Below are 15520 nucleotides of genomic sequence, written 5' to 3' on the forward strand. Positions count from 1 at the left end.
GGTTGCTCGGTCAATGGCCAGGGTCAACGGCGGCGTGGTGCATTCCGCAAATATGCCCGACTGTGAGGGCGGGCACAAGCCGGCGTGAGTAGGTTAAACGTTGAGTTTTATAAGGGCACCACGGGGTGACCAGCCCCTCCCCACCCACCCTCCCTACCCTCCCCACCCAATCCCTCCCTGCACGACGGACGGACGGACACAATAATCCCCTGTGGGCTGGTGGAACCAGTGGGTTTCTACCAGTATAAGGTATGGCACTGATAATGGGTTGACAGCTATGGACCATCATCATCACCGTGATGTCTCCTCCGTGTTTGTGGATCGGCGCAGTGCGTCGTTACACGTTGTACGGTCCGTTCTGGATGACCACCAGTCGCCATACGACTAACGGAGAGTTGTTGATGTTCCGTTTGTGCCTCACGTATCATCCGCATCTGCCGCTGCCATGGTTTGTGCAGTGGGTGCGGTTTAGGGTGGACCGTGAGCTTCGCGGAAGATTGAAACCAGTGATCTTCTGCGCTGGGTCTTTCACAACGAGGTGTTTGTTTGTGGTCAAGCAACACATTTCAGTTGGTGTTTTGGACAAAGTTGCATGTTGCAGTCGAGTGCAACTTTACTTTGCACCACGAACAACCAAACACTGTTTACAAAACGGTGCTGAATTACAGTCGCAACGTTTAACTTCACCACGCTCTTAAGCCCATAGCCGATTGCATAAAAAATACCTTCAGAATTTTCTTTGAACCAAATTGGTGTCGTTTTGTAAAACAAATTAAATGATCTTCTTGGTTCTTTCAGTAAAGTCATGTAGAAGGGAAATAATAAAAATAAAACAATAAAATACAATTCTCACGACGTTTCGGCCACAACGCAAGCAGCCGTCCTCCGTTGTGGCCGAAACGTCGTGAGAATTGTATTTAATTGTTGTATTTTTATTATTTTATTATTTCCCTTCTACGTGATGACTTTATCGAAAGAACCAAGAAGGTGAATCCCTGCAGTCACGAAAGCTTTAAATCGAAAATTAAATGATGTCCTATGAGTTGGGAAGAAAGGCCAATTGCCCAAAACGTCACCAATCATATAATTTTCCATATAAGGCCACAGTTTCATTGACATGAGGTTATATTTTTCGTTATATAAAGGACTTGCATTCATTGGGCGTTGGTTAAAAACCCGGACATCTCAAAGCACACATTACATCTCATATCAATCATTCCAAAGTCCAGCCGGAGCTTTATTTATTTTGTTTAGCCAAGGAAGTCTCCTGACGACAGAAGTTTCTGTGTGACACGCAGCACTGGCCCGAAAGTGGACGCAAGCCCGTCAAGTAGAGGGCGACATGCTGCTCCTGGATATTTCATTTCACAAGCAAGTAAATGTTTCGACTTAAAGCTTTCGTGATTGCAGAGATTCATATTCTTGGTTCTTTCGGTAAAGTCACGTAGAAGGGAAATAATAAAATAATATAAATATAAAACAATACAAATTCTCACGACGTTTCGACTGCAACACAAGCAATCGTCATCAGGTGTGAAATCCACGGCAAGAAATGTTTTATTATTATTATTTTCAAATTTTCTTGCTGTGGATGTCACACCTCATGATGATTGCTCGCGTTGCAGTCGAAACGTCGTGATGATTTAATTGGTTTATATTTATATTATTTCATTATTTCCCTTCTACGTGACTTTACCAAAAGAACCAAAAATATTAATAAGTAAATGTTTGTTAAAAATAATCGGGACCACGACGCCGGACACACGCGGCCTACTAGGAGACAATTCCAGTGACGGTGTCGTACCCAATGCAATAGGCTATCAGTCTTGAGCCTAACATCAACAAACATAGCCCACAAACCTAAGCCTCACCCTATCTAATACTGTACAGCAACTCTGATTAGCACGTACGGTGCTAAAGAAGTTCCACATACGTACGTCACAATAGCCCTTATTCCGACACTGATATTGCAGCGCCAACTTTAACCAACTCAGCACATTCCCCCTTAACCCACCACGCGCATTAAGCTACAGATTACGACAGTTGAAGGCCTTGGGCATCCAATCGGATTTATTTCATTGATAAGTCCAATCACATTAGATTGGTTTTCACTAAGCCCTAAGCTTGCTGACACCAGGGATTCTCCCCTTGCATCTTGTCACAGCATCACAGCACCCTCTCACGGCGAAAGAGGGGAGGCATCTACAAGCGTTATCATTTTTAATGTAGGTCAAAAGATTTAAAGCTTTCGTGACTGCAGAGATTCATATTCTTGGTTATTTCGGTAAAGTCACGTAGAAAAAAAAAACAATACAATTCTCACGACGTTTCGATTGCAACACAAGCAATCATCGTCATCAGGTGTGAAAACCACGGCCACTTTTCTCAAATTTTCCTGCTGTGGTTTTCACACCGATTTGCTTGTGTTGCAATCGAAACGTCGTGAGAATTGTACTGTTTTAATTTTTATTATTTTATCATTTCCCTTCTACGTGACTTTACCGAAAGAACCAAGAATATAGGTCAAAAGATCTCGCAAGAAAACACCTCGTTGCGAAAGACCCAACGCACAAGATCCCATGAAGCTGCTCACGGTCCACAACTAAACCCGCATCAACTGCACAAACCACGGCAGCAGTGGACGTGGGACGACACCCGATGCACAAATGGAAAATTCAAAAGTCTCCAGTAAATTTTGATTTAAAGCTTTCGTGACGGCTGCTTGCGTTGTGGCTGCCTGTGTTGTGGCCGAAACGTCGTGAGAATTATTTTATCATGTTTTATTATTTTATTATTTCCATTCTACGTGACTTTACCAAAAGAACCAAGAAGAACAAGTCTCCAGTAGTCGTGTGGCGACTGTGGTTCATCCAGAACAGAGACCGTACGACGCTTGACGACGCAATGCCCCGATCCACAAATACGAAGGAGACATCGTGGCGATGATAGGCTCCTCCGCTGCTTCAGACGCTGTCTCCCCGACATACCTGTTCTCCACCTGAGGACGGCTGCTTGCGTTGTGGCCGAAACGTCGTGAGAATTATTTTATTATGTTTGATTTTTATTATTTTAATATTTCCATTCTACGTGACTTTACCGAAAGAACCAAGATGATCCTCCGCTGCTGTTGACGCGGTTGTTCTGTGGCTTCACCACCCGAATGGGACAATTGCAGTAGTAGCTCTGTGGCTACATCAGCAGCCGTACGAAAGAAGAAGTAAATTATTCGTGGAGGGTGACATTCAAAATGATGAAACTCGCGCACCGCTCGGCTGGAGAAAGGACGAGATAAATACCACTATCACTCGTGCGATGTCCTAATGGAGGGGGGGGGGGTGCAGGGTGCATACTTTATGCTTAAAGCTAAGCCAGCGTTCAACACTGTTGATAGTTGTTGTTGTTCTTCTTGGTTCTTTAGGTAAAGTCACGTAGAAGGGAAATATATAAAATAATAAAAATAAAACATAATAAAATAATTCTCACGACGTCCACCTCCTACGCATTTCACAAGTAGTACTAATCCCATATCTGCATTTCCCATAAATATGCTAAATTCCTCTTGATATGCAAATTATTTTGTCAAGGCGCTCTTCCCCCTCCATCCCAGCTTAAATAGACGCTCCAAGCGTGGTGGTGTTTTATTCAGACGCTGTCTCCCTGACAGCCCTGTTCTTCACCCGAGGACGGCTGCTTGCGTTGTGGCCGAAACGTCGTGAGAATTTAATGTTTTATTTTTATTATTTTATTATTTCCCTTCTACGTGACTTTAACGAAAGAACCAAGAAGATGAATCTCTGCAGTCACGAAAGCTTTAAATCGAAAGTTGTTGTTGTTGTTTGGACGGGCGACGCAAACGAAGCACGTGGCCTTGGTGCCGGTACATGTCACTTGACGTTCTGCTGCCGGATCGAGAGACACGTCGTGGCAAGGCATAAATGTTGACAAAGTTTGCCCGAAACTCATAGAATTGCCGATTTAAAAAAACCAATATCGCTCTCCTACATCTTATTTGCCACGTGTCTAAATACATATTTTTTTATGATTGTCAATGTAGAAGACAGATATCTTTCTATTTAACATGTTCATACTCGTCAACCCAAAAGGTTTATATATTCTTAGGTTTTTTCGGTAAAGTCACGTAGGTAAAAAATTAAAATTAATAAAAGTAAAATAAAATAAAAATCACGACGTTTCGGAGGCAACACAAGCTTCCGTCTTCAGGTGGAACCGTCACAGCACGATAGCTGTATCAAGTGATACAGCAATCGTGCTGTGACGGTTTTTTTATTTTAAATTTTTACCTGCGTGACTTTACCGAAAACACCTAAGAATATGAATCCTTGCAGTCACGAAAGCTTCAAATCTAGAACCAAAAGGTTTACCCCGTATTCTTGTATAGGGAAATAGAGTTTTCAGGTCCATACAGCGTACAGCCATTTCAATATGGGCTTTGTAGGATGAACGTTGAGTTTTTTTAGGGGCACGGGGTGACCAATAAGGTCTGAATTGGTCTGTAATAAGGTAGGCACTGATAAGGGGTTGACAGGTGTGTATATTTTTCAAATTTAAAAACTTAATAACATTCGAATAAATATCACATTTTATCGATACATCCAATGTGGAGACTCGGAGCTTGACCGTGTCTGGCTCGCACAACTTGTGAATGCCATTCATAAACACATTTTTGTTTTGGCAAGTAATGCGCTGTGTTTAAATTCCAGTCGAAATAAATAAACCGACCCGCCATAGCCACGAATCCGCTCACGAAACCTGCAAAACTTCGCAAACGTTCAGGTCACATGAGCAATTGTAAATGCTTCCGAATCCGTCAGGGGGAGAACGAGCAATACATCGTTCGCGAAACCAAAAAACCTTAACACAGGCACACGCGGTACGTTATATTTGATATTCGTGGCCGAGTATAACCGCTGAGAATGGCTGTCCCCCCCCCACCGCCCGCGCTTGAAAAGGATGTTAAATTAATTAGGCCGCTATACCAGCGAAGGACACTAGCAACGTAAATAATAAAAATAAAGACCAACCGCTAACATCTCGTGTGATTTGTCGGTCACGTTTCACGACGCACGGCAAGTCGTTTTATGTCCTGAAGGAGAGGGCGACCTTCCTGCCTAGTTACTGCCCAGCGCGCCGCACACTCGGGTTTTGCAAATCTCCGGGAGCACGACCGAAAATAATGATAAATAAAAACCACCGATACTCGCCACTTGGCCTCAAGCCCACGGAGGTTTTGGCAAACCGTCGTGCCGATGTCCGCGTTGAGCAAAACTGCAAGGCACATGGACAGGATTCATTCGATCTTGAGGGTGCGACCGGTCGAAATTTACTTGAGGGTGAGGTTACATTTTCTTGCGGTCAGGTTAAAAAAAAAGTTAAAATGCACGGGCACAATCGCAAAAACCTTCCGTTGTTCGGATGGCTTCCGTTCACGAGTGGTACGAGCCCACACGCAGGCTTGGTTACAAGCGCTGTGAGGTTAGACGCTGCATGGGTGCAATGCAAATGATGCTCCAATTTACAGGTGGTAAATTAGGGTCTTGCCGTGGAGTGGGAATTAATCTCAGCAAGCGAATTGGTTAGATTTCTAGTCTTGGGAATTTTAAGGTGAAATATCCAGACAGGAACAACTGTGTGGAAATGGTTCCTGCCATAACAATGTGGAATTTTCTTTACCACTTGCTGTCAAACAAGTTAAGCGCCGCCCAGCACATTTAAACTTAACTCAGGAGTTGTAATGCAACGCCCAACTGCTACAAGGCAATATGGTAGAAGAATACTGATAATAATGATGCTGCAATTAATTTAATTGTTAAGAAAAGCTCGCAAACCCTATGCTAAAAAAGTCCAGGCGTGTATCCGACCAAATCCATTTTGAACCTTTATTCCAAGAAATCGGAACACATGAAAACCCCGCTGAAGAGACGGGTCAGAAACCTACTTGCTGTCCTGGCCACGCTCCGCACACTCGTCCCCGAGGAGACGTGGCAGCAAATTCCCGGCGCGTCCCAGTCGGCACGATCGGCCGCACGATTCCGATCAACTCGGCACGCGGGTGCGGACGAGACGACCATATAATTCGGCAACCGAGAGCACAACGACCGACGAGACGGCGGCGTCACCCGTCCGGCGCCGGGTACGCCCGGTTCAGCGTCACCTCCACGCAATCGGCCCCAAGCCGGCACTGCTCCAGCACGAACAGCATCCTCCGGCCGGCGAGAGGCGATGCCGATTCGGTGACCTGCAGCGGCGAAACCCCGGGCGGCACGCTGCCGTGCGCCAGAATCTCCAGCAGCCCGGCACGCTCCTCGGCCAACGGGCACGCGGCCCGGCGGTCCCCGCGGTCCCACACCGGCACGAACGGCACGTCCAGCGCCACCTTGCGGTCCAGCCCCAGCAGCGTCACCACGAAGTAGCCGACGAGATCGCACGCTGGGCGGAAGGCTCCGGCGTCGGGCGCGGCGTCCGCGGGGAGGCTGGCGCGGCATGCCGGCTGCAGGTTGAAGAGCTCGCGCTGAGCGTCGCGCCGCTCGTGGTCGTAGCGCCGCATCACGGCCTCGGCCGGCAGCTCGCCCAGGCGCAGGTGGTCGGCGAGGACGAGCTGAGAACCGGACCAGTCGTTGGTCTCCCACAGGGCCTCGGCGGAGTTAGGCTCGCGTGCCGTGGGACCCCGCGCCGGCGGGATCTCCTGCGACGCGGCCAGCATCGTCCCGCGCTCGGGACCGGCCGTAGTCTCCGCCGACGGCGCGAACAAGTTGGCGACGCTCCCTTCGTTCGCGTCCACCGGGGCGCCGGGCGGCCCGGGCTGTCGATGGTTTCCCACGACGTCGTCGAGCCTCGGCTTCTTCTTCGCGGCGCCGTGTTTGCTGGCGACGGCCCCCCGCGGCTCCGTTTTCCTCGAGCGCAGGTTGTAGCTGCGCCACTCGACCACCTGCGCGGAGGTCAGCGGGACGTCGTCCTCGTCCTCCGTCTCATCCTCCGCTTGCGATGGCTGCACTGCCGCCGCCGCCTCCTCCGCCGCCTCCACGCCCTGGACAGATGCCGAGGGCGACGCGTCGTGCACGCCGTTCTCCTGCCCACCCGCCCCCTCGCTCAGCTCCACGTAGCGCACCTCCGCGATGGTGCCCTGCACCACCAGGCGCTTCTGCTCGCGGTAGTGCAGCCGGGCCACCTCCGAGCGCAGTTCCTCCAGCGGGGTGACGGTGAGCGCCGTCGGCCGTCCCTCGGCGAACTCCGCCAGCGTCGTGGGCAGCGGCGGGAAGACGTAGCAGCCGCCCACCGCCGAGCGGGCCAAGAAATCGTCGTCCGCGATGCCGCAGCACCACTGCGCCACCTCGAGCACGGCGGGCTCGGCGGCGTACGGCTTGCCGGCGTGCTGGCCCGAGACGAACACCTGGCTCTCGACGGACGTGGTGAGGTAGGGCCCGCCGAGGCCGTGCCTGACGCGCATCTGCGTGCACACGACGAGCGTGGCGGGCCGCAGGAGGTCGTGCACGTCGGGCTGCGACGTGGCGAAGAGCTGCAGCACGAAGGGCTCCTCGCTGCTGGCGTCCACCGCGTGCACCCAGCGGCACACCCAGAAGTCGTCGCGCGCACGCCACGGGTCCTCCTTCTTGCGGATGCGCTCCTGGCGCCCCACGAACGACACCAGGCCGATCACGTCGCACGCGCGGTCGGCCGGCAGCGAGCCGAGGTCGCGGCGGCGGGTGAAGCGGGTAGCGCCCCTCGGGCAGGTGCCAGGCCGGGTCCACGCGGCGCGGGTGCACGACCCGGATGTCGGCGGCCGGGTTTCGCGAGTTCAGGTTGATCTCGAACTTCTTGAACACGGGCAGGCCCAGGTCGTAGACGTCGGGCCAGGTGCGGCCCGCGAAGCCGTCCTTCAGCGTGTAGTCGCGCAGCACTAGCGCCTGGCCGGGCTGCAGGCAGCGGAACCACTCGGGGCACAGCTCGTTCCACAGGACGGCGGGCACCACGCCCGTGCCGTCGCACACCTCCAGGTAGACGCGGTAGGGCCACGGCCGCAGCCTGTCCACGCGGCCAAAGTGCAGCAGCCGCGACTTGTGCAGCAGCCGCACGACGAGCGGAGGGCCCCTGGCGCCCGACGCGGCGGCCTCCGCGAGGCTCCGGACGGTGGCGCGGCGCGCCGGCCGCACCGGCACGTCCTCTGCCGTCGCCTCCTCCCACCGCTGCCCGTGGTAGTCCTCGCTGTTCCACAGGGGCAGGTAGTAGTCGCGCGCCGCTCCCAGGGGCTTGTCCGCGCACGACGCCCCCCGGGCCCAGGGCAGGGCCTCGGCGTCGGCGCCCACCAGCAGGCGGGAGCGCTCCGCCGTCACCTCGGCGTCGGCGATGACGGGGAATCGGACGCCGACCACCAAGCGCTCGGCCGTGCCGACGTCGTAGCGGAGGACGAGCAGCTCGCAGCCCGCCTTCAGCCGGTTCGTGTGCACCAGGTGGTTCAGCCGGAGCGCCAGCGAGCACTTGAGCCGTCGCTCGCCGTCCGTCACCGTGACGTCGTAGGCGAAGCTGGGCTGCAGGGGCTGGTGCTCGCCGTGCTCCTGCGGCACCCTCAGATCGCGCAGGTAGCGCTCGACGGCGACCACGGCGACCGACGAGGGCTCCACGTTCACCTCCATGCTCTGCAGGTCGCCGAGCGTCGCGGTCAGGCGCGCCAACGGGGTGGGTTCCAGCGGGGTGGGTTCCAGCGGCGGCAATGACGCGGGGGGTTCGGCGGAGTCGGCCATCGTCGAACGCGACGGCGGCAGTAACCGAAGGGGCGGCTCGGCACTGAAGGGTTCAAGGCGCCGGTGCAGCGTCTGCCGTCTCGCCGAAGTGCCTTGCGCGCCGAGAAGCTTGCGACGTCATCCCCCGCAGCGTTTGCCTGACCAGAGCTGAGGCTGAGAAAAAAAGAGAATTTGGCCACACGATGCCACTGGTACGTTCCTGAAGGACAACTGAGACTAAAGGTGTCTTCTTGGGGAAGGGCATAAATTGTTGGGAAGTTGAAATATATAACAGGGGTTATTACGCGGGTGGAGTCACACCACAGCCGGTTTACATCGGGGATGCGTTGCTGAAAGACACGACACCGAAAATATCACGTTGACGTAAATCCAAGCGTTGATTACCATATAAACACGTAGGCTTTCGTGACCAATATCATCCATAACAGGTTTTTTTGAGGGTTAGAAATATAAATGTGTCTTTAAACCCACGTCCACGCGACACAGCCAAATAGCCAGGTTTGTCATGTAAACAGAACATGCCAATTTGTTACTAGTACATCATACCGGTGTGTTGGAAAACAAAGCCACAACATTTACAGGGTTATGTTTATGGATTTGTTTGATTAGGTTTAGGGGTATGAGTGAGGGTTATGGGTTAGGCTTGGAGTAGGGCTTAGGGTTTTGGACTTGGGGGTTAGGATGTAGGGTTTAGGGGTACATTCTGGGTTTGGAATTATGGTTAGTGTTTAGAGTTAGAGGTTACAGTTAATGTTTACGGTTATGTGTTATATAGGCTTTTCTTTACCACTAGATCAATGCCTTCCCAATCTATATAGGTTCATCGTGGGGGGTGGTGGGGGGTGGGGTTCTGACCATACTTCACCACGCTGGTCAATGCGTAATGACCATACTTCACCACGCTGGTCTATGCAAGTGTTGGGATGTGGATTGACCATACTTCACCACACTGGTCAATGCGCAATGACCATACTTCACCACACTGGTCTATGCAAGTGTTGGGATGTGGATTGACCATACTTCACCACGCTGGTCTGCAGGGGTTGGGATGTGGATTGACCATACTTCACCACACTGGTCAATGCGTAATGACCATACTTCACCACACTGGTCTATGCAGGGGTTGGATGTGGAATCTGACCATACTTCACCACACTGGTCAATGCGTAATGACCATACTTCACCACGCTGGTCTATGCAAGTGTTGGGATGTGGATTGACCATACTTCACCACACTGGTCAATGCGTAATGACCATACTTCACCACACTGGTCTATGCAAGTGTTGGGATGTGGATTCTGACCATACTTCACCACGCTGGTCTATGCAAGTGTTGGGATATGGATTCTGACCATACTTCACCACGCTGGTCTACGCAAGTGTTGGGATATGGATTCTGACCATACTTCACCACGCTGGTCAATGCGTAATGACCATACTTCACCACGCTGGTCTATGCAGGGGTTGGGATGTGGATTGATCATACTTCACCACACTGGTCAATGCGTAATGACCATACTTCACCACGCTGGTCTATGCAGGGGTTGGGATGTGGATTGATCATACTTCACCACGCTGGTCTATGCAGGTGTTGGGATGTGGATTGACCATACTTCACCACGCTGGTCTATGCAAGGGTTTGTTGACATCACTCGCCACTGATGCGAGCCGTGTGTGTGTCTGTGTGCTGATAGGGCAAGTCCCGCTTACACACCCAAACCGCACTGCAGCACAATTAGCTACGCTGACGATATCCCTGCCGCTAGGATCAAGTGAGACGCTGTGGGTGTCGTTCACTAACATCGAGTGTAGAGAGAATAGAAGAGAGACACACGCAGCTTTACCCTACGGTGGTAATGATGGTGATGATGGGTCTTGTCCCGTAGGCCGCAACGCATTCGCCTGTCCGGCACGCGTGGCCCCAGGTCGTTACACCACCACCACCACACACGCCAATAAAGTTGTCGTCGTCGTTGTTACGAAAGGAGATGTTAATGTGGAACAACTTAACCGGATTTAACCTCGGCCCGGAATCGCCGCACAAAAATTGCCGATTTTTTAAAATTAAAAATACGCAACGGAGCGAGCGACTTTTCACGGCAATTTAATTGCTTTAATCGTCTTTATATATCCTTACACACGTATAATAATAAGAAGGTACTACGTTTAATGAACTTAATAATCGCGGTTCTGTGCAAACTCTGAGGGGATGCTCAAAACCGCGGGGGGAAAACGCGCGGCCGCGTCTCGATTCAAACTATCCGAGCGGTGACGTCAACCATGCCACCCGTGACGTCACGTCACCTCTACCACCCCGTGACGTCACGTCAATAACCTATCCACCGTGACGTCACGTGAACACACCGACCGCCAGTGACGTCACGTCACGTCCCTACCACCCGTGGCGTCATGTCACCCCTCCCACTTCCCGCACGGCGCGGACCAATGGCATTTGAGCTAAATTAATCACTAATGACGTCAGAATCTTTATTGATGATCAAATCGAATATTCATTGATGATCAATACGTCAGAATATTTATTGATTATCAATACATCAAAATCATTATTTATTATTCATACGTCATCATCTGTATTGACGATCAATACGTTATGATCTGTATTGATGATTAATACGGCAGAATCTGCATTGATCAAATACGTCACAATCTGCATTGAATGTCAATACGTTATAATCTGTATTGATGATTAATAGGTCATAATCTGCATTGATTACCAATACGTCATAATCTGCATTGATTACCAATACGTCATAATCTGCATTGATTACCAATACGTCATAATCTGGATTGATTACCAATACGTCATAATCTGCATTGATTACCAATACGTCATAATCTGCATTGATTACCAATACGTCATAATCTGCATTGATTACCAATACGTCATAATCTGGATTGATTACCAATACGTCATAATCTGCATTGATTACCAATACGTCATAATCTGCATTGATTACCAATACGTCATAATCTGGATTGATTACCAATACGTCAGAATCTGCATTGCAATAAAACATTTGTAAACCATATTTTGTACATGCTATGTTTCGGCTTGGCTCGAATTGTCCACGCTCAACTCACGTTGCCTGTAAATCACCACGGCCACTTACGTTGTGGCAAGCTTCGGGGCCACTTCCTTGGGTCGTGGAGTTCTGCCATTACTAGTACATTTCATACTGGCAAAACTGACACCTAAATGCTTACCCCAAGCTCTCATACTCTGATGGTGCATTGTCCTTGAGTTGTGCGCCTTTTGGCGTCATCTGGTCCAACACCATGTGAGACTAGGCTCTAAGGAAAGCTGTCTCGGGTGTGGACCAATCAACTTCAAGGACAGTGCTTATACATTATCAGAGTTGTGTTTTTTGTTTGCATTCCGACCGCAGGTATTGTGGTCAATGCAAACATGACTCCTTGTAAAAAAAGGTGTCAGTTTTGTTGCCAGATAGAAGGGTAAAAAACCAATTATCATATTTTTCCTGGCAAATGAGGTTCCAATGGTGTAAATGCTTACCCCGAGCTCTCATACTCTGATGGTGCATTGTCCTTGAGTTGTGCGCCTTTTGGCGTCATCTGGTCCAACACCATGTGAGACTAGGCTCTAAGGAAAGCTGTCTCGGGTGTGGACCAATCAACTTCAAGGACATTGCATACATTATCAGAGTTGTGTGGTTTGTTTGCATTCCGACCGCAGGTATTGTGGTCAATACAAACATGACTCCTTGTAAAAAAAAAAAGGTTAAATTTCGATTTAAAGCTTTCGTGACTGCAGGGATTCATCTTCTTGGTTCTTTCGGTAAAGTCACGTAGAAGGGAAGTAATAAAATAATGAAAATAAAACATAAAAAAATAATTCTCACGACGTGTCGGCCACAACGCAAGCAGCCGTCCTCAGGCGAAGAACAGGTCTGTCCATTCAGACGCTGTCTTCCCGACAGACCTGGTCTTCACCTGAGGACGGCTGCTTGCGTTGTGGCCAAAAAGTCGTGAGAATTATTTTATTATGTTTTATTTTTATTATTTTATTACTTCCCTTCTACGTGACTTTACCGAAAGAACCTAGAAGAAAAAAAAAAGGTGTGAGTTTTGTTGCCAGATAAAAGGGTAAAAAAACAATTATCATATGCACGTGCCGTTAAACCCGCCACGCAACGACACAGCCAATTGGTGAAAGGTTTGTCGCGTGAACAAATCGTGGCCCATTAAGTCACTTGTTCAGCGCCACATCGGTTGTGGGCTGGAGAGTAAAACAACTGGGACATTTACAATTCTAGCTGGTGACAATCACGTTTCGCCGGTACATTATTACAACAACAACAACAACCACCGCCACCAGCATCATCAGGCGACAGCCAGTCAGGTGCGACGATCAGAGGGAGGGGCGTGGTTTCATGACGTCATCTCTCCACCCCCGCCCCCTCTCTATATTTAAGGCCTCGTCACAGAAACGACCTCTCTCTTTGTGCTGATACGTGTTCTCTCTCTCTCTGTGTCTTTGTGATGTCTGTCTGCTTGTATGTCTGTCTATAGTTTTATGGTTAGATTTTTGTTGCTATTTCTTTTATACCCGATGAAGATTGCTTGTGTTGCAATCGAAACGTCGTAGTATGCTATTATTTAATTTATTATTTTATCTTCATACGTGACTTTACCGAAAGAACCAAAGAATAAGTTACAAGAGATGTCCTATTATAAGTTGGGTCATTGAAAGTTAATCAACAAGCAGGACTGCACTGCTGCCATCATACGGCAGGGGGCGATACAAACCCATCGACTTGCCCCCGTTGATAATTGTTTTTTACCCTTCTATTTGGCAACAAAACTGACACCTTTATCACAAGGAGTCATGTTTGCATAGACCACAATACCTGCAGTCATCTGGTCCAACACCATGTGAGACTAGGCTCTAAGGAAAACGGTCTCGGGTGTGGACCAATCAACTTCAAGGACAGTGCATACATTATCATTATCAGAGTTATGTTTTTTGTTTGCATTATGACTGCAGGTATTGTGGTCTATGCAAACATGACTCCTTGTGAAAAAGGTGTCAGTTTTGTTGCCAGATAGAAAGGTAAAAAAACAATTATCATATTTTTTACTGGCAAATGAGGTTCCAATGGTTGGCTCTCGTTCTTGGATGTATGTTGAACTTCTTTCGCACCGTACGTAGCCAACCGTGTTTTCAATCATCCAGGAGGAAAATTCATTGAGTTAGAGCTGCGTGTTTTGTTTATTTGTGCTGTCCTCCCTCCGTGCATTCGATTAGCAGGGTTGGTTACCGTACGGTGCGAAATAAGTTCAACTTACATGCATACATAGACTCACACAGAGTCTCATTGACTCACACAGAGAGCCACAAACTCACACAAAGACCCATAGACTCTTATACCGGTAGGAACCTCCTGGTTACACCAGCCCACAGGGGATTATTGTGTCCGTCCGTCCGTCCGTCGTGGATCCAAAATTGGGAGGGGTGGGGCTGGGTGGAGAGGGGAGGGTGGGGAGGGGGCTGGGTGGAGAGGGTGGGGAAGGGCTGGGTAGGGAGGGGAGTGTGGGGAGGGGCTGGTCACCCCGTGGTGCCCTTATAAAACTCAACGTTTCACCTACTCACGCCGGCTTGTGCCCGCCCTCACAGTCGGCCATATTTGCGGAATACACCACGCCGCCGTTGACCCTGGCCATTGACCGAGCAACCCAACGTTCCTACCAGCTCCCTCCGCAGGAATCTGTTAGAGACCCATATACTCACACAGAGATCCATAGACTCACATAGAACCCATAGACTCACACAGAGACCCATAGACTCACACAGAGACCCATAGACTCACACAGAGACCCATAGACTCACACAGAGACCCATAGACTCACACAGAGACCCATAGACTCACACAGAGACCCATAGACTCACACATAGACCCATAGACTCACACATAGACCCATAGACTCACACATCGACCCATAGACTCACACAGAGACCCATAGACTCACACAGAGACCCATAGACTCACACAGAGACCCATAGACTCACACAGAGACCCATAGACTCACACATAGACCCATAGACTCACACAGAGACCCATAGACTCACACAGAGACCCATAGACTCGCACAGAGACCCACAGTTTGTTGTCCTTCCCCCGTGCCTTCGATTAGCCACGGTTGGTTACCGTACGGTGCTAAAGAAGTTCAACGCACGTACATGGTGCTGCTACTCGCTAACACGGAGGGAGGGTATCTAGTGCAGTGTATGGCATACCTGTGAACCCATACGATTTAGCCGTATTCTTGTCCATGGAAATTGAGTTTTCAGGTCCATACGGGCTACCCCCCACTCTCCCATAATTTTACTAACTAATTTTTTCGTCTATTCGTGTGTGTGTTTCTCCCTTGTGATGGGACTTTATGGGATAGGATGCACGTATAGATTAATCAGGGGCACGGGGGTGAGCAATAATGTCTGAATTGGTCTCTAATAAAGTAGGGCACTGATAGGGGGTTGAAAGCTTGTGACAACCCTGACAACAATTCCCCCCCCCCCTTCACCCCCATCGTGAACAATGCTGATTGCTTAAGCTCCACGTGTTAAAATGGGAAATTTCGTGAGTCGCAAAAAAAACACAACTCGGGACGCCTTGAACCGCTTAGGCAATTCTAAATCTGCACCCCCTCCCACCCCACCCCCACCACCACCACCCCCACCACCACCACCACCACCACCACCCCCACCACCACCACCACCACCA

The 15520-nt window shown here is 49.9% G+C and overlaps 1 protein-coding gene across 1 annotated transcript; it reads right to left on the reverse strand.

Annotated features, from left to right (window-relative positions):
• Positions 1 to 1209: 1209 nt before the first annotated feature.
• RADX (RPA1 related single stranded DNA binding protein, X-linked) lies at positions 1210 to 11069 on the reverse strand. Its single transcript, XM_078619686.1, is given in 3 exon segments — positions 1210 to 7729; positions 7731 to 8909; positions 10601 to 11069. Coding segments are annotated over 2 exon segments (2622 nt in total). The 5' UTR covers positions 8757 to 8909; positions 10601 to 11069; the 3' UTR covers positions 1210 to 6133.
• Between the last annotated feature and the right edge of the window lie 4451 nt (positions 11070 to 15520).

This window comes from Lampetra planeri, chromosome 64 (assembly GCF_965212315.1).
Source record: "Lampetra planeri chromosome 64, kcLamPlan1.2.h2, whole genome shotgun sequence".
Lineage (NCBI taxonomy): Eukaryota > Metazoa > Chordata > Hyperoartia > Petromyzontiformes > Petromyzontidae > Lampetra > Lampetra planeri.